The sequence below is a fragment of the Pelecanus crispus genome, chromosome 3 (assembly GCF_030463565.1).
Source record: "Pelecanus crispus isolate bPelCri1 chromosome 3, bPelCri1.pri, whole genome shotgun sequence".
NCBI classification, from domain to species: Eukaryota; Metazoa; Chordata; class Aves; order Pelecaniformes; family Pelecanidae; genus Pelecanus; species Pelecanus crispus.
Genome location: NC_134645.1, coordinates 43,341,948 through 43,368,528, shown reverse-complemented (window position 1 = coordinate 43,368,528; position 26,581 = coordinate 43,341,948). Strand labels below are relative to the sequence as shown.

The window sequence follows — 26,581 nt, the reverse complement described above, 5'->3', positions numbered from 1 at the left end:
TTTGTCATCCTGAATGTTTTCAAGTTCTCACTCTGATATTCATGGGCAGATTATGTAACTACGAGATTTATACTTCTGAAGGCCAAATAGTAAAGATTGAAATGTTGTATCATTAAGAGGAAGTATTTGGAAATAATTGAATTGAAACAAGGAACAACATCTCAAGTGAACATTTGACACAAGCAACACTGCTTTCCTTGAGATGTCGTCTTGCTCCAGTCTTCTGTTGGGTCAGCCATTTGTTTTCACGCCACAGAGTATCAAATTAACTACGTTACCATACATTCCAAGTCTTGCTTTCCATCTAAATACATCAAGCTGACACTTTTATTGCCTTAGTAATTGCTAAATATTCAAGGACTTGAATTCCTTCATTAACAGTTTACCTAACCGGTGGGAGGAGAATTAAGCCACGGACCTTCTGTGAATTCTTTAGAGGATGATAACTTCCAGTTCACTAACGGGTCAGAACATGAAGACTGGCCTTGGTGCCCCCCTCGAGCCTCCCTGCCCATTGCTTTTGCACTGTATGCCATAAACACTGATAGGTTTAGCTGCCTAGCACCTCGGGGACTCTGATGCCATAGCAGTACCCTTTTCATACAAAGGGGAACAAGGACAGGCAGAGGTTAGCAGATGCACCAAAGGACAAGACTGCTGCAGAGCAGCACTCGGATCTGCTGCCGGCCGGAGGCCGTAGGCATCCCCATGCCCCCGGTGGCTGTGGGGCCGTCAGAGCCGGACACGGCCCACCCTGCACAGGCCCTGCGGCCGCCAGCCTCCCCAGCGCAGGGGCCGGCGTCGCGGGCCTGCCTCGGCCTACGCGGGGAGATCCGGGCTCAGGCCCCGCCCCGGCTCTCACAAGCTCGGGCTCCGAACGAAGAAGGGCAGCTCTGCCTTCCCGCGCTGCCGGAGCTGCCGGCTCCCTACCGCCGCCTCGCCCAACGCCCGCCACCCGCCGCCGGCACCCGTTAACGGTCACCGCGCCCCGCCCACGCACGAGCCACGCCCCGCGAGCGCAGGGGGCGGGGCCGGAGCCGGAGCGCGCCCCGCCGAGCGGGAAGACAACGGCCACGCCCCCGCCTCAACCCCCTTCCCCGCGCCCCGGAAGCGCTTCTGCCGGGCGGCCCGGAAGTGGCGGCGGCAGCGGCGGCGGGGGAGGGGGCTGGCCGGGGCGGCTCTGCGGGCACCGGCGTGATGTTTCTAACGGTGGCGGCCTGTAAGTGGCGCAGGGAGGAGTGGGGGTGGCGGCTTGGAGCGAGGGTGGCCTTGGAAGGCGGGCGGGAGCCCAGGCGGCGGCGGCGGCTTGACCTGCCCTGCCCTGCCCTGCCCTTCTCCTCTCGCCGCGGGGGCCTGCAGCTCCCGGCAGGCAGTGCGCCGCGCCGGGACTACACTTCCCGGCGTGCCCTGCGCCGCCTCATGCTGGGGCGGGAGCAGCCGTTGAGGGCGCGAGGCCGGGGCGGGAGGCGACCCGTCCCCTGCCCTTGGGTCGGCGGGGCCCCGCCGACCCAAGGGCAGGGGACGGGTCGCCTCCCTCTGTCCTGTGGCGATGGAGCCTGCTGCTCCGAGTCGGCTGGGTGTCCCCGTCCCCGGGAGGGATGGGGCTGTCGTCCAGGGAGGGGTGGTTTCTGCCGGGGTGAAGATCAGGGCCGGTGGGAGAGGCCGGCGGGGTGTCTGTGAGGGGCGCCGTTGGCAGAGCGGCCTAGCCCTGTGACACTGGGTGAGGTGGGGAACTCGAGCGAAGTGGAACTCGCCAGCCCTCAGAAGTGAGGTTAAGAAGCTTCATCTCTTGAGTGGAAGAAACGGGAAGTCGGTGGAGGGAGTCGGGTGGTGTGGGGGAGAGCATGAGGTGAGAAACGTGCCCCTCATGGCATCTGGATAAGCTTGGGTGTGGTGAAGGAACAGTGCAAGACGAGGTTGATGGGAAGCTCACAATGGCCTAAGCAAGACTTGCATGGATGGAATACAGATGAGCAATTTTTAAAATTTTGGTGGGTTTTTTTTGCATTTATGCTGTAGATTTATGATTGCTTTAAATTCAGTGAGCTGACAGAAGAAAATAATTCTGCCTGTTTCATGCTATGTGGCGAGTTAGATCACGGGGCCTAAAATCAGCCTTGTGAGAAGGTTGGTCTTGTCTGAGAACAGCTCCCCAGGACGGTTCACCATGTGGCCATGCAAACCTTAGTGTTGGCACTATGGCAGGAACTGGAGCAGGAGTGGGTGTAAGCAAGTAGGGGAGAGTGGGGCTCCTGTTTTCACCAGCAGTGTTAGTTCATACCTGCCTTAACCATGTATTCATCTAGTGAATTCATACTCAGCATTGAAGCTTTCTATTGAAAACATCTGGAGGCTGCAACAAGTGCAGTGTACTTGTACAGCTGCTTATAAAGGCAGTCTGATGGAAGAAAGAGCAGGCAACTGGTAGCACACAGATGGAAGGACAAGTGGCATTTTTTTGTCACAGTAAATCTCTGCACACTCTCCCTGGGGCTATTGCAAAGGGAAGGCAGTGGAAAACCCTTAATCTTTATATGTTCTTATAAAGGAAACAACATAAAACAATAACTGTTTCTTCTTTTTTTTTTCTCCTCTTCATGCTGCAAAAAAACAGTGGCCAAGAGCAAATCTAAGTAAGTCACCAGTTTTTTATTTCTGCTACCACCCTGTATCTTCAAGTGACTTTACAAAATATTAGGCTTCTCTAGAATTTTTTAATATAGCTGAGAGAATTGCAATCCTTGAGTCTAGCTGCGTCCTCTGTCCTTCTGCATGTGTGTCTATTCACAGGTAAGTACAGAATAGTGTGAAAACTCCCTAGGTTCTAAAAATGCGGCAAAGGCAGGTTTTGTCCTATGGGCTGTCGCGTTGAGCTGAGCTGTAATATCCAAAGCGTGCTGCGCAGGGGAAGCACGCCTCTGCACTTTATGATGAAAGAGAGGTTATAAATTATCCACATAATCTTCCACTTGTTTACCTTTCATACTTTTAGCTGAGGAGGGCAAGCTGAGGTACAGCGTGGGTCTTTGTGTTGTTTGTGGGCTGGGCTTTGGGCAGGTGCTGTGAACTGTTCTCATGGGCAGGGTGCAGAATGCTTCCCAGTTTTAGCACGTTTGTATGTTTATATGTGAGGAGCGGACGGGGCGCAGTCAGTGCTCCAGCCATCTTGATTTGCTCTGTAGTCCAGCTCAGGAGAGATGTTAGTGGGCTCTGAAGAAAATTAGTCACAGTCCTTTGCCCTGTAAAGAAAGCTGATGTGTTTTAAGGGTTGGAAAGGAAGGAATATATACTTCCAGCACACCAGTAGTCTTACAGTGTGGATGCAAGCAGAGAAGATTCAAGCATTGGAACAGGCTGCCCAGAGAGGTGGTGGAGTCACCATCCCTGGAAGTGTTCAAAAAATGGGTAGATGTGGCACTTCGGGATATGGTTTAGTCTAGTCTGCCCTTGATTGGTTCACGTGGGCTTGGTAGTGTAGGTTAATGGTTGGACTGGATGATCTTAAAGGTCTTTTCCAACCTAGACGATTCTATGATTCTAAGATCAGGTGGAGAGAATGACTTGCATCCAAAATGTTCTTTGTAAGAAAATTAGCTAGACAAACCCAGGGAGCTAAACTGATACACTTATATGAATACATTCCTGTCTTCTGTTTCTCAGAAGTTGCGTTCTGTGCAAGTGCATTACATTTGGTGCCACACAACCTCGGGAACTATGGCCTTTGGTACATTTTCTGATTTTTTTTTTTTAAGAATCAGCCCCCAACAGAGCCAGTACCAACCACTTGCTGGGTTTGAAGAGAGTCTTCTGTTACAGGATTTCTGCACAATTGTCAGGTTTGAAATTAAGAAAGCACTTCCCAAGTATGTGCCTGACAGGGAAGAGAGCAGTTTGACATCTCAGCATTCTACTGTTATCTGTTCGCAGAAACAAACACAGCAAAGCAGGATGTTTCCACGAGGTGAAAAAGTAGCTTTTAAGAATGGTGTTACCAATTTTAATGTAGTGATTTGGTTTTTTTCTTCCCTCTCCTTTTCTTTTCCCCCCTGATATTCATTTCTCTGTTCTTTGTATAGTGCCATATATACTTCAGGAGTATGTTATCTCCTTATATTATTTATCCTTCTGTGCTACCCTTGGGTTTCCTCCCCGTGTCCTGATAGCATTCCACTGTTCTTTTCTGCCTTTGCTCCTAGTTACATTTCTTCACTGGGCAGCAAGTTTTCTGAACAAGGTGTATTGTTCAGAAAGGGCTTGGCCTCAGATATGTGGTGCACAAGAGTGTCAAGGCCTGGTCATACTGATACCACTGATTCCACCAGAAAGGGGGAACTGCACGGAGGCTTTGAGGAAGTGGGTAAGGTATAGGGGAAGGGGTCTGTGTGGTTACTGGTGCTACACACCACACCTGCAGTAGTGTAAAGGAGAGGACAATAATTGGGGATAATCCCTAGACTATGCTTGGTCAGTTGTTCTGCAGGAATCTGGTGTTTTTCTGTTTATTTTGAACTCAGCAGTAAATTATATCGCAAAGCTGAAAAGGGAGAGCTCAAGGAAGTACACTGGTCAGAGCTGCGCAAGTGAGGAAGAATGGATGTCTCTTTGAGGTTACTTTTGACAGCTCATTTTGTATTAGAAGCAGGAAAATCCAGGAAAATGAATTGAATGCCCATGTGCAGAGATGTATCCATCTCATTATTGCCATGGAGGAGAAAGACGTAATTCACAGACTGGTTAAAGGGTTTGACCTTTCTCTTGAAACTTCAGAAGATGCCCTGTGTCTGGGAAGTCACGCAGATCTCGGCATGCTTCCAGGGTGGAGGGCATGGCGGAGGCTTTCTCAGTCTCCTGGCTTTCCCTGCTCCCAGGGATACTGCAGCTGCTGCCAGTTCACCCCACAAACCGAGAGCCCTCCAGTGGGGAAAGGGGTTCCCCTGGCTGGGTTGACATCAAGCCCTGTATCTCTAGCGGGATGGACGGTGCCAAGGGGCCCTGCCTCTCCTTTTGCATGCCTCTTGTTCCATCCTATCTGCTCGGGTTCCTCTCTGCATGTGGAAGTGATAGCCTGCGATGCAGTGTTATCTACAACCTGAACATCTCTAACTACTATCACCCTTCCTTTCTTGCCATTATCTTTTAAGCTGTAGTGACTCAATTGTATACTGATTTTTTGGATTTTTTCTGTTCTTTCCTTCTTTCCCGTTCTTCCTGCCCCCTCACTGTTTTGTGGAGGAGCTACTTCTCTCTGGGCTTGTATTTTGTTCAGGAGTCATCTACCTCGTGATGGAGCTTCTGGTTCATAGCAGGCTCTTTGTCTGTGTTGTAAGTTTAGCATATAGTATTGACGCTCCCATCCAGAACATCTGTGAAGTTGAGATGAAGCATCTTACGTGACTGTGCCAAATTGTTTATGCTAAAAGCTTGTCCATTTGACCATGCCCTGGCAGACACATGGTGGGTCGTTGCTGTGTGCCTGTGCACTGACACAGAGATTCCTTCTGACTTTAGATACATTCTGGTGAGGATGAAAAGTGCGGCTGAGACGGGCTACTGTTTCAACATCAGGAGACTCCGACTGCAGGAAAAACTGGTCCTGCTCAGATACGATCCCATCGGTAAGAGCTTGGGGAAGAAGTCAGCCTGCTTTGTATAAGCTTCTCTGACTGTGTGGGGCAAAAGAGTTGACTATAACAGGATTTTTCCCATCTAAGTAGAGTATGTCATAACATGTTTCATACTCGGATGACTGTACAGTTGCTGTTCTTCATGACATTCCAGTGGGAAGTAAACGTTACCCTCATTTTACAGACTGTGGCAGTGAAACAAAGTAATGGCTTGCCTGACACATCAGAGTCTTTGATGACAGCCATGCCACATGTCAGTGGCAAAGCAAAGTGACACAGGAGCTCTTTCATTCTGTTTCTTTGTGTGGTTTGCTAGACTGTGCTACCTCCAACAAGCAGCCACGAAGTATGCATCAATAGAAATGTTCTGTTAAGCTGCCACGGGTGCTCTAGACAATAAATTTTAACCATCACTTACAAAATGGACTTTTTCTTTTAAAGAAATAAACACAAGTTCTTTCTCCTCCACAAATGATATCGCTCTCCAGATGACAGTTTGTGGGTTCTTTTATGTTCCTCTGGTCCTTGCAAATTTTCTCAGTTTAAGAATCTGATTTGTTGGGTGGTTATAGCACTTGCCAAGTTGCCTTTTGCTCACCAAGCTTTTTGAAAGGTGACTAAGAGCTTGAGTTTCTGGTGGAGGAACCAGTCTGTAGTTAACATTAAAAAGCTTAATTTAACGTTAAAAAGCATGATCTGGGGAAACTTAGAATTTAAACCAGACCATGCTAGAAATAGCACGGGGGAGTTAATGCAAAAAAGGTTTATTTAGATCTATAGGATAAAGAAATATATCAAGCAGCTCTACGTAGATAACGTAATGCATGGCCAGTAGTTAGGTGGCTCAAGCTGATGTTTTTCTTATAATTTTATGTTCTTGTTAGATAACTAACTTTTTCATACTCAGATCTAACAGTACAGGAGCTGTATGGCAGGTGAGAGAAACCACCAGAGAAGCAGTATGCTCTCATCAAAGCACTCATGCTGACAGAGGTTGTGGCTCTCCTTCTGAATTCCTTACAGAAAGGGAATCGGAGATCACTGGGATTATTTTCTTGACTAAGACAAGTTTAAATTACTGCACTGAAACATTGTGCAAAGTGATCCTCCAGAAGCTTCGCAACTTGTAGGAAAAGTGAAGAGAGTGGAGAGCTGAGGCTAAGTAGCGCTTCTGTTGCAGAACATGTAGTAGGTTGTTGAAGTACGAAATTGGAAGTAATTAAGAAAAAAAGCTCTGATCTTTGTAGCCTGTAGTAGAACACAAGTGAGAAATTGATGTGAGAAAGTGCTGCATGTGTGAAGGGAAGTAAATTTGAGTCTAGATACCAACTCACATCAGGAATATGTTAGGAAGCATTTTCACTTGGCATCCATTTTCACCTTATGTTTTGTACTTCTCAAAAACCTGGGACCTCCACAGAATGAAGCTTCTTAGTGAAGTAGTGGCAGTAGTGCCCAAGTTTCACTACCTCCTAACTGCAGCAACAGAATGTGTTACTAAGTTGCAGTATTTCTTAAAGCGAAACTTTTATGTGGAAGAAGAGATTTGTTATTGCGTGGATTGCTCTTGCATAGCTTTCAAAGGAATTCGTATAATAAAGTTCAGTCAGAACAGCGGTGCTTTTCAAATGGCATTGTAAAGCTTTGCTTTGCTTTAGTTTTTAAGGTGGTTTTTTTTTTTTTTTTTTTTTAGTAATGCATTGGTGATGCTTAACCTGTAACTGAACTAACTTGGCTAACATCAGCATCAGGTGTTGCAAGCGGGGTCAGTTTGTGCCTCATTGAGAGATCCGCAGGACACTTAGTTAACTTCTCAGTCAGTCTGTGAGACCAACTAGATCCAGCTCATCATCTGTAGTTGTTTGGGCTCTGAAGTTGAAGAGTAGTAGAAAGCAGTAAGAACCTATTTTTGTCCCTGCACCAAGCAGCTGTGACTCAGAATAGTCACACAGAGCAGCTGTCGAATGTTTTCAGCCACTCAAATCCTGATACTTATTTTCACAGAGGTAAAATGGACCTCTTAGGAACTAAAAATTACATGTGGTAAAGTGAAAGCGCTACTAAACTCCTTCAAGAGTTGGTTAACAGCAGCGCTGTGCCAGTCAGTTGCTCCACGCTCACTTAAGCAGTGAAGGCAGCCAGGAGAAAGGGACGTAGGCTCGTTGAAATGAATTTTAACACTTCAGGCTTCTTAACAGATTCTTTTTTTCCCTATAGCAAAAAAACGTGTCCTCTTCACAGAAAAGAGAAAAATCCGCTCTATCTGAACAATGACTGGACTTGATTTATGCATGAGGAGATGATGGTGTGGGGGGAGGACAGGGTGAACGCTGATTCAGAAATCCAGCAGCATGGGCTGAAAAGAGAGGAAATGAACTGGGATCACCGTCTCCTGTGATTTGAAGGCCATTGTGAATAAACAATGTAGAGAGAGAAAATTCTTAATGTCTGGACATAGATCATCACAGTAACATTTATTTATCTTTTGAGTTATTTTTACAGTACTCAATTAAAAAAAAAATTAAATAGCAAATCCCATTGTCTGTGTTTTCCATTGTGAAAGAGGCTGTAATCTTCAAAGGAGCTATTGTTTTATAAGGCAATAAAAATTAACATTTTCCACAGCAGGAATTCAATGGCAGGATCGCAAGTTTTTCTAACCTACCAGCCACAGATTCAACAGTAGTGACCGCGAATTGGTGTCATTCCTTGGAGGGGTAGTGTTGCACCAGCTCTTTCCTAGGAAAGGAAGAAGCAATGGGAACCTGGTGAAACCAGATGAGCTTTTGGATAAGCTATGGCCACGGCTAGAAGGGTATACTATTTTCAGTCAGGTAAGTAGGATGGATTTTTCACTCCCGGATTTTTGTCAAGCAGGAAGAAAGTAGATAGCCAAAGTAGTTCTCTGATGTTTTTGGAAGTTGTTCTTCTTTAGTTAGCTCACCTATGTTTAGAGCAATATGGCTAGAAACATTTTTCAAAGTCTACCTCAGTAGCACTCTTGTCCCCTTTCCAGTTCAAGGGACCTTCCACGGTCTGGTGGAACGGCAGAGCGCAGTGCCGTGGCACATGGGAATAGAGGGGCCAGGGCTGGATCTACAGTGCCTGGCTACCAGCCAAACGCTGGCCTGGGTGTCCACAGCTGAGGACTGAAGTTGTGGTCTCAAAGCTAACGCTCTGCTTCATGCACTGCCATTGCACATCAATTGTTCTGATAAAATCAAGTAAAAATACTACCAGGAGCCCAATACCCTCCAGATGTTTCGCTGTAAACTTGATGTAGTTCAGTACAGCATGTTGTGTGGGATGGCCGCAAGCCCAATGGTTATGTGTGGGGCCAGGGGGACCTGCTGTGCTGTGTGTGAAAGACCCACTGCCCCCACCCCATCTTACTCTTGTAGAACAGGAACTCATAGGATTCCTCAAATAAAAAGCAAAGAGACTTTCCTGGTCTTTCCAGTCAGCAGAGGAGAACCTCGGTGCAGTCAGAAGAATAATGCTGTCTGGGATAAGATAAAATCAGTACGTTGAGCTAGACAATGTCAATTAGAAAAGGTCCTGAGGCAAGTCCTTCCTGTAAGGATATGAAGATTGTGTCCCCGATGCCTGGACGCTCACTGATGCGACACGGTTAGACTTCCTGATCATTTCCTCCATGGGTAACTTGGGATAGTAAGCCAGGTAGAAGGCCAGTGCTCCCACAAAACTGTCTCCAGCTCCCTAGAATAAAATAACAAACAAGTTTAAGCGTACTCACACAGGGAAACAATTCAGATGTGTTTACTGGAAAGACAAAAGTTGCAGCACTGAGTGCAGGAGTCAGGAAATTGTTCAGGGCTTCGAGTTCAATTCACTTTTCTATGCCTAGGAAATTCTGCTGTGTTAAACTAATGCCACGATACTATCTTTGTGCCTAGCTGTTGAATCAAGGTACACACTATAATATGGCTTAAATTTAAAGAAAAAGAAAGGCAAGTGTACTACAGTTCAGCAACATGCTGTTATAAACACTGCTTTTGAAACTTCCTGTTGTTGGAGTGTCCGATTTTGATTTCTCAACCCGAACGTTTCATTAAAGCTATTTTTCTCTGATTTAACTTCTGTTTTTCATAAAGGGCAGTGGTAGAAAGGACAGAGAAAAGGGGAAAAAAATAAGCCATGTGGCTTGTGGTGTCTGTAAATTCCTAGTTGCAGAATGATACATTTTGATGCCTCCAGAACTTGGCTGTTGTTACGAAAAAGGTCCCAGTAACAAAGGTCTATGCTGTGTCTATCACATAAACTGCTCTTATTCCTGGGGCAAGCTTTCCCACCTGTGCTGGGTCTGACCACGGCGGTGGAGGGCAGTGACATTCACTGGGAGCTCTGGCAGCCGTGGCCCTCTCATGTCTCCCCACGAGAGCTGCCTGATGCTCTGCCCGCCCCGCGCAAGCCCTCGGCAAACAGGGAGTACAGTACGCCTTCCCCGGGCCGTGGCTCACTCTGACCCCCTAGCCCAGACACCGCTAGTCCTGCTCTGGTCAGCGGGGAATGGCAACTGTTTGCCTCCTGAGTGCTTTTTAACAATAACTGTTGTCTTGCGATGTTCGGCGCGCTGTAGCGTCCCCGACAACTGGCAAAATTAATCTTTTTTAACTTGATTTGCTCATTTCATTCCACAGTGTCCCTTCTCCCTCCTCCCCTAAAACTGGCTTGATTTCTAAGGCCAGACTGATAACAATTCTCGTTGGCACCATAAAACTGGTTCCAAGGTCCCCTTTTTTTAATCATACTTTTATACCAGTAAAAGCATTACGCTGGAGACACTGGTAGTATCTTATTTCACTCGAGAACCAGCATAGGGACTATCTCCCCTGAGGGGTTTTGCCTCTGTAGTTGTAATAAATAGGCCCCAAGAGTCATGGGACAAGAGCAAAGGGCCTGGAAAAAGTTAGTTAAGATAGCTGAGCAAAATTTCTAACTGGAAGTTAAGGCTAGGAAGTAATTTTCCAATTTTGAGTTCTAGTGGTTCTCAGTGTTAAACTCCTACTTACCCTAAAATCAGCTGCATATAATATCATTCCAGAAAAAAAATACCATTTCCACAGAAATCTGTTTGCGACATTACAAGCAGCTGACAGGGCAGAGCAGCGTGGCAATTGCAAGGGAAGCCCACGCCATGCCTTGTCTCTCCTGGCCCAACCCTTCCATAGCAGCTGTTTGCACTGGCGTTCCCAGTCAGGAAACTCCCTGCTTAACTCTTGCTTAGCCTGAAGCATGGATGCTGTCTTCCATCACCTTCACAGTGGGGTAAGACGTAGAGTGTCGCCTGGCAAATTACAAGTTAATAAACAAAGTTGTACCAGCACCTGTTTCAACAGTTCTGTGTTCCTGAACACACCAGGGGCAGGCGACAGCTTTTATCCATTTCTGTTGGGCCTTTGTCTCCCTTCTGGTTTCCAGAGTGCTCCCACAATGGCAGGTGGAGCAGGAGCAGGTGACTGCTAGTTAAGCATTGCCAGTGTCTTTTGTCTGATGCATAATACAAAAATCTCCAGCCCATCACAGAGTTTATAATCTAATCGGCGCATGATTAATTATTAAAGTATTTTGGCACTGCTGTTACATACAGAAGTAGAATTTCAGCAAGCAGATCTGTTAAGCTGTAGCTCTAGCAGGAAGAACTCGTCATTTTTACATCAAATATTTCTCATACAGTGATCACTGGGTAATGGAAGTGGCCAAATACTATTTTAATGAGGACTACTCAGAATATCTGGTGTCAAATAGCATAAACTATTACCTGGCAGCAGCATGGAGCAGAATACTGTCTTTTTGCTTGTTTTTTTTAACGGAGGTAACTAAATACTGCCCCAAATAGTTGCTGCATGGTTTGCCATTGGAGCAAAGAAAGACGAACCGCACGTCACCCAGGTCTTAGTTTGGATGGATGACGGTGAGACGGAACGGAAGTTCTCCCTGCAACATCACCATGCCTCTCCACTTGAGGGTGATGTTCTGAGGTTGTGAGGTGGCTGTAGATCTGCCTTTTGGCCAGGCTGAACAATGTTAAATGACTACAAAGGTGGAAAACGGGATGAATGGCAGACTTCCATACAGAATGGAAAAAGGCCCCCTAGTATTTTTTTGCAAGAGAAAAGATTATGGAAGATTGAGGAATATACAGAAGGATTTGATGCCAGTAAACTTTTGCTGAAATCCTTACTTCCCATGCATTGGCTGAAGCAGTCAGTATCTCTAAAGCTCAGATGCTACAGACCCCAAGGGTATCATAAACTCAGTTGTTGGTAAGTAAACATTTTGTGTGGTGGGGTGTTTTCGATATAGGAGCTACTACACTGAAAACAGCGGCGTGCATCAGGCTGACTGTAGATACCCTGTTCAACCTTGCTTCTGGTCTGTGCAGACATGACTGGTCAAACGTGACTTAAAGAGCAATAGCAGAACTGATTCAGCTGCAAGGTTAACTGCAAGTAAGAACTATTTTTGGCTTACAGAAACAGACCTTCCCTCTTTGGTATTGTGGATTAAACTACATTGGGCTTGGTAGATTCAGAAAAGGTCAGCACAGAGCAGAAGAAGGAACAGGCTAAGAGTAAAATCAAGATTATCCGAACTCCGGATTAGCAACTATTAGCTTTACATTTAGCTGTTTCAAAACCTGCTATAAGGGAAAAAAAAAAAAAAACCTTACTTTGCAAAAATAATGTATTTTGAAAATGACCAGTAAGGTGCACTTATTCTGCCTACTGACAAAATACAAACACAGAATATGTAATATTTTACATTCTTCAGCATTTGTCTTCCAGGAATCCTAATACACTGCAGACTTTGAGATAATCCTCATATCCTTGAGTGCCTGGAGACAATTCATTCCATAATTATAAAAATATAACTTGTTTAACATTTCTCTAAAGCAGAAGACGCTAGTTTGTATGAAATAAAATAAAGAATTGGATCAGAAAAATTGGCTGATACGGCGTGGCTAGTTCTAAAATGCAAATGTTACGGTTTTGACTAAGTTTTATGGTTTTGAAAACTTATTTATATTCTGTGCCACTAGTCTGGAAGGTCCTTGTTTTCCTGTGTGTCTGGAAAAGGGCATTTTTGTTTTTTACAATCCAGCACTGATTGAGATTCTGTGCCTCTAGAGAAGAGAAAACCCACGAAAACACTTCTATTTATACCTTAGCTTTTGTTAGTCCTGATTTGTCAGAAGCTGGTTCACAACTTTAGTATAACTATTTTTATATGATGCTGCCCTGAGAAGCTTTTTAAGGAAAGTGCTTTGTAAGTGGAAACTATATTGTTCAACAGTCTTTCCAGCAAGTAAAGCATTTTTCAATCAGTCACACGTAGAATAATAGGATGCTTTTCACTTATAGAATAAGATGACTTGTTCACCAAAAAAATTTGGAGGCCAGGAGGCCAAAAGCTACAGTTCACAGTGTCACAGCAGTTGTAGTGCCTTGTTCCAGGGCAACCTCTTGCTCAGCCTTCGCCCTCCCAGCCTGTCCTCTTGGGCAAGAGTAATGGCAACCATGGAAGAACAGGAGGGGGCTCTGGCTCCTGAAGCCTGACGTTGTTACTGACCCTCAAAAAACCCTCACAGTCCATGTGCACTCTGCATATTACATGGATTCATTCTATTAAATACATTGTAAGAGCATGTTACCAAGTCCTAAAAGGAATGATGTGTTGTATAGCAGCGCAAGAGAAACATGAGGCATGCCTGTAATGATAAATTCTTCGTTTAGTGAATAAATCAAAACATCAATCCAAAAGCTGGCAAAAACTGCCTTATAACGTAGACTCAACGATATTGCTTGCAATGATGCTTCTGTCTCCTAGGAGCATTCACAGCAGTGCTCAAATGAACGAAGCCTGAGGATCACAGTGATGTAGTGCAGTCTAAATGCATGGCAATGCGGAGATGCCCAACTCCGTGGAAGGAACTGGGCCCTGGAGAATTCCTGTTGTATTTATAGCACTCCATAACCGTGTGATACTGGATTATGCTAAGGATGTTATCGCTCTGCGTCACATCTGCTCAACACTCTTTGCTGTACCCCTGCCTGCTCTGTACCCGAACTACAAATTAGCCCTACGTAAAACGAAAATATCTGTCAGCGAAGATGCTCACTATCGTAAGTGGGGAAAGCCTATGTCTCCCTACAAGAATCCCTGGACTGTGCTTTGATGAAAGGTTACTAGTGGAACTGGAGAAACATTTCCAGCCTTTGGGATATATTCAGACACTCTTGTGCCAAGAGGGTCTATGTCTCAGCTAAGAGATAATTTCAGCTGAAATGCTCAGGCAGTAAAATATCTCTTGGTAACAGTGGTTGAATCAGTTACGCACAGGTTTTTTTTCCCATCTTTATTTTTATGATTTCCTTCTCCCTGAAAGAGCCCATGTTTATCCTCTATGTGATGGAGAATAGTTTATTTCTGGAAATGTTACTGGCTGTTTTTTTGACTTTTGCATTTATTTGCCCGTGCAATACTGTTTTTTGTTTTTTATTTTTGGGGGGTTTAATATTGCCCCCCCCTTCACTTTTCCTTATGTTTCACTGGAGAGATATTTTGGCAGTTTGAAGTAAGACAGTCTTTAAATTAAACTAACTCCGTTATCTTGAAACTGTCCTGAAATTAAACAAATTTGACTATCTTCAAACTATTTCCTAAGCTCAAGGCCTAACAAGGATGACTACTCCCATGGCATTTGGGGTTGCTGTGCGGAAGGATTGCCACCTTTGTAGGGCTTCCTACAGATACTGCTGGGGCTCTGCATGGCTGTGCTTACAGGAGCAGACCTTTGGTCACAACCTCTAAACCCTGAAATATTTGAAAATTACAGAGAAATTTGCCACCAGCACAGTTATTCCTGTATCTATGCATGGAGTTTTGAGCCAGAATAAAATGATGAAAAGTCCTTAACATGGAACTACCAAATTTTGCAATAAAAACCAAATGAACTTGAAACAAATAGCAGAGCTCGCCTTTTTAGATCTAAGTTAGGCTTTTGGTGCACACTAGAGAGCACTACAAAGCTACCTGGATTACAGATAAAGGAGAAGTACTAGGAGAGCACACTGTGCCCCAGACTTTTAGGGTCTGGATCCACAACTGCATTACTGTGCTTAATCTGTGCTCTGGTAATTGAATGTTCTGCAGTCTTGTCACGAAGACAAGCTAGAACATATTGCCCTAAGCCAAAGGAAAATACACAGAGAGAATCCATGGTAGCGGCGCTCGTCTGTTCCTTTCTTCTCCCCCCTCTGCCTTCCCCAAACACACACCGGTGCTGTCTGATGTGGTCTGCACACTCCAGGCCAAGTCACGGGGAGCTGTTATGCTATACCCTGCCATACGCTCCTTCCTCCCAGCCACGTGCAGAATGGCTGTATTCAGCTGCTGTTTAAGAACGGCGGGAGGTGTAAGCTAACACATTTTAATTTGCATTCCCTGTAGGTTGACAGTGCACTCTTATTTCCAGTGATTCAGACTGCAGTTTCATAATAGGCTTAAGCCAATCCATGGTTATGTTATTGCTGAAAGGCTCAGTCCCCACTCATGTTTTTATCCTTGTCTCATGTTCCCACGCCCTCCCCTACATCAGATCTAGGACTCGTGCAGCCAAGCAGTGAGGCAGACCAGTTCTCTGATCCGTCTGAAGACCAAGCCAGCCAACCCTGACCAAGAAACATTAGTTTCCATCCAGATGGGCAAGCTGCTGTATTACCATGATAGCTAGTCCAATGCAAAGGAGAAAGAGGTTAGAAATGCTCCTTTCAGCAGCAGCATGATCTTGGATCAGCTTAAGCCAACTGTGAAACCTCACCCTCAGTCAACACCAGGCCATTCATTAACTCAGTTGTGTATCCAAGTCCTAATACTCCGGCTCCTCGTTCAGACAGGGAAAGCCGCCTGTTCCACTCTTCCCCCTGTACCCTGTGGGCTCGGACCAGAGGAAAGAGGGAACGATCACACTTCCTTTCTGTATCTTTTCCAGACTCTGTTCTGGGAAGCCATGGGAAGGAGCAATCCCTGACTTTCTTGCAGTTATGTTGCATCGTACTTGCATAGCCATGCATGGGGAAAATTTCTTGCTCACTTACTCAAGCTGAACAAGGGCAGAATGTCATCTGGTCCTTCACATTTCTTAAGAACTTAGAGGTAACTAAACTACACCCACGGTAGACTATCAGTTGAGAAACATCAAAACCAAAGCACACCACACAATGCTTCACATCAGCCATCAGGAATTTTTACCCACTTCCTGACAGATTTCCTGATGGTTCATTAACAGTGATTAATCAGCCTGACCGTTAACCCCCTGCATTCCTGAGAGATTAATCTCGATACAAGGCCTCCTGCATGCATTTTCTTTCCTTTCTGAAACATCCTACTACATTAAGTTATTCACTGTTTCTAAAAAAATCAGCGACAAGCGCTACAGATGCATGAATTCCCCTGAAAAGTTATCTGGTTTGTGGTAAATCTTGGAAATAAAACATACAACGTTCACAACTCTGCAATCTTTAATATTTATGTCATCTAAAAAGCACAGCTGAAAGTACCTAGAGATCTGGCAATATCACACGGTCCTGCTTTACATTTCAAAGCCCCTGTACAGCATCTGTTTTGAAGGCAGGTAATAGCGCTCTCATTTCACATGACGGGAAAAGAACCCAACTTAAGATCAAGGATGTTAAGAACACCCACTTTGAGACATCTATGGGCTGAATCCAGAGCTCCTGACCTTGCATGGACTTCAACGGGAGTCACATGAGCTACTCATCCTTCAAAAATCAGGCACAGCTAGGGAACCCCAAAACTGAGGTATCCAAAATTAGTAAGTGGACCTCCATGAGTTGCCCACAGCTCTGCTAGACTCACAGTCAGGATCAGAACAGAGGAGCTCCCGCCACGCTGTTTACAAGAAGAATACTGCAAGGTGTCTGTGAGGTGGTGGCTTTCCCTTAGCGCACACTAGTGATGAAATCTGGGAGGGAGCATGGGAGAGCTTCATTCTGCCAGGTAATAATGTTCCAGTATGCCACTCAGCACCAGGGAAGAAAGTTATTCTGTGTTACACACTAACCCCAGAAAGCCAACAAAGTATTCATCCAGAGGGAGCACTCGTTTTTCTGAATCATCGAAACAATTCAGTGTGATGATGCTCATATAAACTCCTTTCAACTCTAGATAGCATTAATGAGAGGTGACGAATTTCTTTCTTTCTTACACAATGGAGTAAGAGCACTGAACCAGGAACTCCACACGCCGTTCTGAAAACAACGGATCCGTGTTGCTGAACCTGTGAGATTCCCATCAACAAAACAATTCACCACTAGTCTGATTCCTGCGCTACCAGTGTGATAGATATTTTGGCAAGGAATATTTCAATTTAGGATACACCTCTGTGTAAATTTTCAGTTTAAGCTTCAGTTAGCTTTTGCCTTGGTACCTGCTTCTTCGCTGGTTTCACACTTGAGCTGTGATCTGTGACCTCCTTTCATTTGATCTGAAAGTTCATACCTCACAGAGAAACCCAAACCAGCAGAGGAAACCCTCCACACTTGTTTTTTTGCTGGAGTGCATATAGAAAACTTACGACATATGAAACACAGCACTGGAAAACTCTCATTACACTTCAGCTCAATACAAAGCTCTCCAGTGACATAAAGAACAGCATATATACCAAGATGTGTCAACAACAGGGAAGCACGCAGACACTGCCGCTAACAGAAATAAGACGGATTTTCAGTTGAACATGCTACAGGAGCTGTATCTGCCTTTCCCAAAGTTTGAACTTGCACGGAATCAGAGTCATGGTTGAAGCTCGGCCCTAAATATAGCAGCTCCTCAGAACGTTGATTTGTACTTCTCAAACTGGTTTATCAAGCTTCAACAACACGCAGCTACTCTCCTACTCTAATCAAAAGCTTCACTTATCTCACTTCCTTGAGAAGCACTTCACTCCCTTCATTATTCATGTCACACTCATGCCAACTTGTAATTTCTTCCTAACAAAGCTCACGCTTATGTGTTAATTTGCAAATTTCATTTAATGAACAAATGAAACGAGAGCCCAAGCCCTGCCCAGAATCCATCACGTTATTCTGATAGTACACTGCAAATACTGGCAGTGGGTTTTCCTTCCAAACAATGAGCTCCCCAGCCAGAAGAGAACTGGCCAAATTGTCACCGACTGTGTCACCCAGTATCATGTCAGGGGCTGACGTGGCTTCAGGACCCCGTAATCCAACAGCCAAGTCAGAAGGGGGAAATCTCCTTGCTGGGCAATTTCACTAGCCACGTGTTTTTTTCCTCTCAGACTGAAAATGCCAAAAGACTCTTAGTGATCCCATCTAATCTGATGAGATGCACTCAGAATGACACAACTGCCATCTCGCCTGGAATTGATCAAAAAAACATTCTTTTTTTGCACGAAAGCTCCATATGCTCGAGTGCCTCTTTCAAAACCACAGTATCTAGCCTTTGTTGGCTGGCCACTGCTCCCGCCTACCTCTGAACTACACATCCTGGAGGGAAAAAAAACCACCAAACTTCAGGAGGTTTTTTTGTCTGAGCTCACTCTAGCATTGTCCTCTTGCCAGCTCCCTGCATTCTTTTTCCTACTGAGTTTGTCTAATCTTTTCAATGAGTACTCTCTAAGTTCAGTAAGATGTGACCTATAAGCCAGAACTGCTGCTCTGCTCTGGAGTATTCGTCCTGGTTTCAGCTGGGATAGAGTTAATTTCCTTCCTAGTAGCTGGTATAGGGCTGTGGTTTGGATTTAGTGCTGATAACACACTGATGTTTTAGTTGTCACTAAGTAGTGTTTACACTAGTCAAGGACTTTTCAGCTTCCCATGCTCTGCCAGGTGCACAAGAAACTGGGAGGGGGCACAGCCAAGACAGTTGACCCAGACTGACCAAAGGGCTATTCCATACCATATGATGTCATGCTCAGTATAGAAACTGGGGGGAGTTGGCTGGGGGGCAGCGATCGCTGCTCGGGAACTGTCTGGGTTATTGGTCAGCGGGTGGTGAGTAATCACATTGTGCATCACTTATTTTGTATATTTCTTTTCCCCCCCTTCCTTTTCTGCCCTATTAAACTGTCTTTATCTCAACCCACAAAGTTTACTGGGTTTTTTTTTTTTTTTATTCTCTCCCCCATCCCACTGGGGAGGGGGAGAGTGAGCAAATGGCTGCATGGTGTTTAGCTGCCTGCTGGGTTAAACCAGAACAGTATTGTTCTCTGCTACCCACCCATTCTGTTGTCCTTAACCTGTGGGGCAGGCGTGCAGACAATAGGGCTCCCACACCTCATTCATGGTCTTCAGCAGTAGGTGAGCACCAAGGCACCGATTCTGACAGAAGGGCATTCTCTGCGGGATTCCCTGTAAAATGGATCTTTCCAATGAACATACTGCTGGCTTAATGATTTCAGGAACAAAATCAGACACCAGTAATGAGGCACAAGCTTCCAGAGAGCTTCCTTACCTTTTCCCTGTATTCCCGTGTCTATTTGTGCTTTGCAATGAATAAAAACAATAATCCTTAGCCATCTGGGCAGCTGAAAAACCTTGCTGCCAGAATTTGGGAATCTGCTTTTCTACAGCCGAGTTGTTCTAGAATAGCTTGTTTTATATCTGTATGTCTATCTCTACACACACAGCCACAAAACAAAACCCTGAGAAAAGTGACAAAATCATTACACTCAACTGCAAACTGGCCATTAAAGGCATTCCTATAGGTTACTGCCATCAATCACCAAAACTTATGGGTTTAGCTTCCTTCTATTTGTCTAGTTGAAGCTGTGAAATATATTCTGTCCATGGGACAGGCTACGAAAGATTAGCTCCTTTATTCTTGATAAGAAATAAAACTTCTGGCATTTTCTGTGGTTAGAATTTGCAAAAGCAAGAAGCCTGATTTCCCCACTATTCTCATTTCTCTGTTCTTGTTCTTTTGAAAACCTACTTATGCAATATCACTGATCCAACGCAAACCTTTCTGGTTTCTGTAGTGACCAAAATTACTTGGCAATGAAAACTCTGTTGTGGGAAATCAGGTCTTAGTTCAATATCAACATTACTGCAATTGGCATTTCCGGGTAACTAATTAGGCAAGGGGCTCGTGAGCCAGGTTTGCCTTCTCTCCCACCATAGCCAGAACTGATGTGAACAAACTGACAAGAATAGGTTACGTTCCACAATAGCCAGGATGATACCTGGTTCTGCAGAGACTAGCTTTAAAGAAGAAAAGGAGGCATATGACATTTGTAAGCTAACCATAAATGCAAGAGGTAAAAAATGATGAGGAGTTTGGCCAAGAATATGCTGCACTATTACACATCGGATCACATTTTCAACTTCCTACGGCTCAGGCCAGAAAAAGATACTTGGGAAGGTGACGCTCTGGATGTGCCAGAAGCGCCAGCTTCCAGTAGCTATTTTTAACTGCAGGAATTTAATTAGAAAGGATGGCTGCCCACAGTTGGTCTTCCTTCCTCTCCATCCTTTGTGCAACTCAGTTATCCCAGAGTGCTATACACCATTACAATGGACACCGTCTTGCGTGCATGCATTGGCAGCCCAGTATTTGCTCTGAACACAGGGTGAGCTACATACCAGGATTGAACATCCTCTTGGAAGAGACCCTGTGCTGGCTTCATCATAAAGACAAGGGGAGGACAGCAAATCAAGAAAAGGGATGTGGCGCGTTCTGCTGCAATGATTTTGACTTGCGTTGCAAGCCATAGTTAGCCCACGAGAAGCAATAAAAGGGTCATTTCCTACTCTGCTCTCAACCTGTATAAATTATACCATTGTTCCATTTACTAAAGCATCCCAGAAGTGAGGTGGCACAAAGATAGCTTCAAGGTATTTCTGAACTCAGCTTCCCTAGACCTCATCAGAATGTAATCTCAGGCCCAGATGTTGGATGCTGTATCCTTCACGTGTTCTGGCCCCCAAATAAAACATTTGAATTGGTGCATAAATGCTGCCAGTGTCCCTACCTTCTTCTGTCCAGACCAATCAAGTGGGTTAACTTCCAAACTGGAGTATTTCTCAGTATGACAGTAGTGGAGCCAAAGTACTCATAGCACGTTTCCACAAATCCCTTATAGCCTCTTCAAGAAGCATCCAGTGCAAAGCAACTCTGCACTGCTATGTACTTTCTCATTTACGTGGACATCTCCAGTGATGCCCGGTTCTAAAAATGAGACAGCTGATATCCTGACAATTTTTTTCCTCCAGTCCTAGTTCTCTTTGAAGAGAAGCACAGAGAAGAAGTTATGGTTTTATGAAGGGAAGCAGGTTCATTTGCCACTGACAAGCCAGTCCCTGCGTGCTTTTGTTCCCATCTACAAAACAGTGGTAAGAATAGCACTTTACCTCGTGTTGCGAGTACAGAAGCAGTAAATAATGTAAGGTGCTTAGCAACTTTACGTATATGTATACGTGGATATGGAAGAAAGCTGTAGGACGCAATGGGACAAGATGTCATGACTGATACTGATGGTGTGTAGCAAAACTAAACAATTCTTGGTATCACTAAAGTAACCAAGACAGAAATTAAGTTTTACTATGAGGTTTTTGTTCCCTGGCACCCTGCAATCTTAGAAGGGGCTTAGAAAACTAAATATTGGTTTTAATCTTCTTTTTATTCTACATCTTCATTAAGTACCCTCTTGTAATTTAATGCAATTTGTGGCAAATGCTAATACTGCTTTGGGCCCACTTCTCCCTGTCAGCTGTATCTCTGTTAAATTATGCATTTCCATCTGGAAAGAAACTGTACAGGACTGTAGGCTCTCTTCCACTTAGAGTCAGGAATGGAGAGGGATTTAATTAGATGCTCCGTGGTTGAGAAAAGGACTAGAGCAAAGCCTGGGTGGTCTGTGGAATCTTCCAATGGAAAACAAGGCTGCAAATTGTTCTGTACAAGCCTGCTTCTGTTTGCTCATTTTGTTTACATTGTTTGTTCTTACAGATGAAAATAGACAGTTACTAGGCAGATAAACAGTATTTCCTTCCATGACAATATTGTCTAGAAGTTGAGTAGCATGGGACAATACATGCCCGTGCTTCATTTTTGGCTACATCACCCCTACTCCCTCTGTAACTTGGAGCAGGACATTTTTAGCTAGTGCTTCAGAGCACCTAGTCACTAACATTTTTGTTCCATTGTTTCTATCTATCTGTAAAATGGGGATAATACAGCTTTCTGCTTTCAAAGGGGAAAGAGGGTGCAGGCAGCTTGCTCCACCTTTTCTCAGCTGACTGCCATTGCAGAGGGATGCAACTCTTGCAATGCCCCTTGTCACTGCATACCTGTACACCCTTAGGCCACTGACCAAGCCTTCAAAAACTGAAGTGTCTTTAGAAGGCCTGAATCAGAAGCAGAAACTTGTGATGAGCCAAACAATTCCCATCTACACTTAACTGTGAGTCAACTCAAATGCAGTGATTTCAGTCATGTGCCCTTTCACAGTTCAGCTGAACTTCAGGACATAATAGATGCAGCTTTAAATAGATTTACAGTGCAGATTGCTGATTGGAGTGTCTGGCAGATTAACTTATTCCTCATGGTTTTTCTGTTCCAAAATTCAATGGATTCCATATTTGCAAAAGAGGGAATGCAGAAGGCTAAGTCAGAAAGTGGGCTATGACTGGAACTAAACTTATTTATTAACCTATTTTGGTTGCATGTTAAAGAAAGGAAGCTATTATGCTGTCAGTTTGTGGGATGTTAATGGGAGCTCTGGGCATAATTACTCTGTGTTGGTGTGTGAATAAACCCCACTGATAGATAAGCCGTTTGCCCGATAGTAACTTTTTCTTTTTCCTTGAAAAAGAAAGAGAAAAAAAGAGAAAAAAGAAAGAAAAAGAAAAAGAAAAAGAAAAAGAAAAAGAAAGAAAAAGAAAAAGAAAAAGAAAAAGAAAAAGAAAAAGAAAAAGAAAAAGAAAAAGAAAAAGAAAAAGAAAAAGAAAAAGAAAAAGAAAAAGAAAAAGAAAAAGAAAAAGAAGAAAGACCTTGCTCTTTGTGGTCACTTTACTCCTTGCTACATCCTTGGGTAGGAAAAGGTTAAACACTCAACAACATTTTTCCCTTCTTAGCAAGTTAGAGAACTGTACATCAGACACATTGTCTGCCAAATGCTTCATTTACTACCAGCTGCATTTTTACTTTGTTGAGAGATAGCTGAAATAAAATCACTGTTCTTTGTGCAAACGGCATGCTAAATAATGTACGGCTACAAGATTATTAAATAGCAAAGGCATTTGATAATATTAGAGTCAACCACAAGTCCCACTTCTGCTGATGCACAGAATTTTGAGTAATTAGTCATTGCACAGAGTGTTGTATTTATATCCCCTTGAGCCTCAGACGTTAGGCCACAAAGTCAGGAGACAAAGAATTGCTGTTATTAGGAGGACTGTTTTGGATTTATTTATATTCTAAGGCTTTATTTCAGTGTCCACTTCACTCCTCTGGCTCAGGCTTCCTCCAAACCAGAAGATACAGCTAAGTCAAAGAATTTTAGTGTAAACCATACTTTTACAGACAAGACCTCTCAACTTCAAGCAGAAGAACTTCAATGAGTTTGCAAAGCCCCCGAAGAAGCACAACTGGCCTGAGGTTATATGACAAGCCTGGGAAAAAGGCCTCCCAGGTTCTGTTCTGATCTCTAACAGACTTCTCATGGTTTATATGCAATACATTAATAGCAGCTCCAATTTATGGATGGATAAATTGGGATACAAAGAAGACAAGTAACTCTCCCAAGGATTTACAGCAAGTCTTTTGCAGAGCCCTGGAACTCTTACTCAGTCCTTTGTTCAAATCGCTAAACCACCCTGCCTTCTTTAGACCACAATTACTGCACAGGCCTGAATACTGTGACATATCTAAAATTACATAGCTATACACTTAATGAGGCTTTATTAAAATAAAGATTGTGTAACATCTTCAGAGTTCAATACAAAGCTGCTCAGTGAGCACTCTACTGCTTAAAGACAGCCTTTTTAACTCTCTCCCATAGTAAAAGAGCCAGCTCTAATATATTGTAATAAGAAATCAGAGGGAAACTTAATAGGATTTGAACACAAAACATCTGATGACAAATTTATATTGCAGCAATGAGCCTTCATTTTGCAGAACTGACATGAAAAAATAATGGTAACATTTATGATTATGACAAATAGTATGTATCATCCCTCTCTGAGAATGTCGTACAGAGAAGGACTATATAGAATAAATCGTACACTCATGTCAGATGTCAGGCATAACTGAGTAGATTAAATTTTGAATTCTATCATGTCTCATAAATGAGTTGCCTGTTTATAAGCATGGCGCCTCAACCTGTGATCTCCTTGGCTTCCCTCAGCAGGTTGTGCACTCTGTATCTGAAAAGCACAGCCAGAGATGGGAAATTTAATGGTTGTGCTTAGAAATACTGCGAAGTAGAACATTCTAGGTTCTCCATGAGATTTAAAAGGGAGACCATGGACTTGCTGTGATTACTAGGGGCATCACTGTGAAAAGTGATTCCAAATTTTCATCTAAATATTGCATGCCCAAGTGTCTCCATTCGCTTTTACAGAGAATACATCCATGCCTAAGCCAGATATGCAGATGCCTGATCTCCTGATTGTGAGTGTGCTAATGAAGGACTTCTGTGCACATAACATTGGCATGTGTAAACCTAGAGGTCAAGTAGAAGCTGATGAAGAGATCTTAAGCAGAGCAACTGTACTATGTATTTAAAAGACCAGATGGGATGGAAATTAGAAAGTCACACTAGCTGATGCAAGCATGTATAGATGCTATTCAGCATCTTGATCCAAACTGGGCTCTGGAGCAAAGTTGAGGTTACAAAAACTAACCCTAAGTACTTCCCCCGACAAAAGTGACCACCATGCTGCAACTTGGAGATGGGGGAGTGGCATCAGGGCAGCTCCCATTTTCCACTAATTCCCCCGCATAGGAGAAATTCTGCCTGTGCCAACCCTCTGATTCGAAGCAGGGAACCTAGACAGGACACTCCACCTTCAACTGCAAGGAGCAACCACAGTAAAAGGCAAAGCCCCAAGCCCTGGGGTGCAGCCCCAGAGCCAGCAGACACGTTCCAGCCTGCTGTAGCCACCGACCACCAGACTGCCTCACCTCCAGAGGAGGCCTGGCATGGACAATCCTCTAAAGCCCAGACCCCACATAACCTGGAACTCCAGACAGCCCAATTGCCTCTGCAACGCCCACCTGCACATACCAAGCCCTAGGCAGGCCTCTGGCAGCACCTCACGGGCTCGACTTGGTCCCCAGCTGCCACTTGAAGTGCTCGGCTCTATCAGATCCCATAGTGCTTTTTTGCAAAATGGAAGTGAACTAATCTCACTGCTGGCCAAATTCCAGCTTTGAGTAATTACATTCTTCTGACAAATTTTCCTTGGCAGTTTCAATGGAATATAATTAGTAAATGTAAATAGATGTAAATAGTGCTGTAAATTACACTTTGCGTGATTGTCAGAAGCAGAGGAGGTAGCGAGGGTGAAGGGGCAAAAAGAGCAGAGCTTCGGTCTCCCATATGGACGATGTTGTGGCCTTCTCTGTCACCACACTGTGTGTGTCTCTGCCAGGATGGCGTGTACACGGCTACTGCAGCAGCAGATGCCATGATCCAGGACCATCGTGTGGTTCATCACACAGATCATCCACTTCACCTCAAGTACAATTTTGACCTGACAGTGTTTGGTCATGTCCTGCAGCTGTGCTCGCAAGCAGCTGCTGTGTTCCACCTCAGCTGTGCTTCTGCTTCAGCCACAGGCAAACTGCTTCTCACACACACATGCGCGAAACTGCAAAATGTGTATATATGATATTATTGTGTCCTATTAAATGATTATCAAATTTGTGAATGGTTTGTGAAACCTTCTGCTACCAACTGAAGAAGTGTCATATAAATGGAATGATATAATTATCCTTCACAGCTATTTTAATGCAGCTTCATGTACTAGTTTCACCTGAAGTGGAAATAGCTTCTTCCAAAAATAAAGTAAATGCATGTATTTAACTTTATGTAGTCAAGTAGATTTAAAAGCAACTATTTAAAGTAATGAAAATACATTATAATGTATACCTTTCTTATATTATCTACATATTAGTGCTTTTCTATGTGTCAAATGTCTCTTACGTACATCCTCTGCTTCAAATACAAATTGATATAGCTAGTGGGTTTAATCAGATCTTTCTTTCATACAGAAAATTGGAGGATGATTTTTCAATAATTCACTTATTTTTATTCAAAATTTGCATATAGAAAATAGCTAGCAGAAACTAGCAAAATGAAGGGAAAGTTTATTTTCTTAACAAAAGCTTGTTGCACTATTTAGCTATAACAGGAGAAACAGATGTTTCAGCTTTACAATACCATGTCTTGCAAAACTTCCTTCTAAACGACTATTCGTGCTCTACATGTTTTGGACTGTGTATGGAGAGCTCTGCTAACAGTCATGGCAAGCATTGCATACATTAGTAAAGCCCACATTAAGATAATTAGTGCTAAAAAAAAAAAAATCAACAAGCCTTTTTTTTTCCCTTTATAGTATTGATTTAGTGTGGGTGAAAAATGCCAGATTTTCAATCTTGAAGATTCATGTTCCACCACAGAGCGAGAGATGGAGCCAGCTTTTCCCGGTGTTCTGCCAATAAACTCTTAGATTAACCATCTCAAGGGCTAGGAGGAAGAGCCAGGCTCTACGGTCTATCAACCCTTAGTCTCTCTGATGAACCCATAAACACAGAGAATGGGGAGCACACCACCTGGGACAAGGAACTCAAATTCTTAATCTTTGTGGCTGTACCTACCCAAGTATTTTCTTGTCAAAGATTTTCAAAATTGCTGTGGACAACAGAAATGACCAGGAGGCAGTATT

General features: G+C 44.0%; 2 protein-coding genes across 3 annotated transcripts in view; one reads left to right on the top strand and one right to left on the bottom strand.

Annotated features, from left to right (window-relative positions):
• The first annotated feature begins 1,179 nt into the window (after positions 1-1,179).
• On the top strand, positions 1,180-8,149 carry MRPL33 (mitochondrial ribosomal protein L33). 2 transcript variants are annotated; one of them, XM_075707635.1, is made up of 4 exons: positions 1,180-1,219; positions 2,615-2,633; positions 5,509-5,615; positions 7,842-8,149. In XM_075707635.1, the coding sequence occupies exons 1-4, from the start codon at positions 1,198-1,200 to the stop codon at positions 7,889-7,891; spliced, it is 198 nt and encodes a 65-aa protein (XP_075563750.1). In that variant the 5' UTR covers positions 1,180-1,197; the 3' UTR covers positions 7,892-8,149. The 2 variants fall into 2 exon arrangements, with proteins under 2 accessions (XP_075563750.1, XP_075563749.1); XM_075707634.1 differs by lacking the exons at positions 1,180-1,219; positions 2,615-2,633 and adding an exon at positions 3,549-3,836.
• A 1,021-nt stretch (positions 8,150-9,170) lies between these two features.
• Positions 9,171-26,581, bottom strand: part of RBKS (ribokinase) — a 55,720-nt gene continuing 38,309 nt past the window's right edge. The window contains exon 9 of the mRNA XM_075707685.1: positions 9,171-9,344. Within this exon, the coding sequence (XP_075563800.1) occupies positions 9,171-9,344 (174 nt within the window). The remainder of the gene's footprint in view (positions 9,345-26,581) is intronic.

Excerpts from the sequence above, each read along its gene's own strand:
- MRPL33 (XM_075707634.1), top strand. The coding sequence starts at position 3,631 with ATGAATACATTCCTGTCTTCTGTTTCTCAGAAGTTGCGTTCTGTGCAA. Across the intron at positions 3,837-5,508 it reads GATTTCTGCACAATTGTCAG|ATACATTCTGGTGAGGATGA; the intron begins GTTTGAAATTAA and ends TTCTGACTTTAG. Across the intron at positions 5,616-7,841 it reads GCTCAGATACGATCCCATCG|CAAAAAAACGTGTCCTCTTC; the intron begins GTAAGAGCTTGG and ends TTTTCCCTATAG.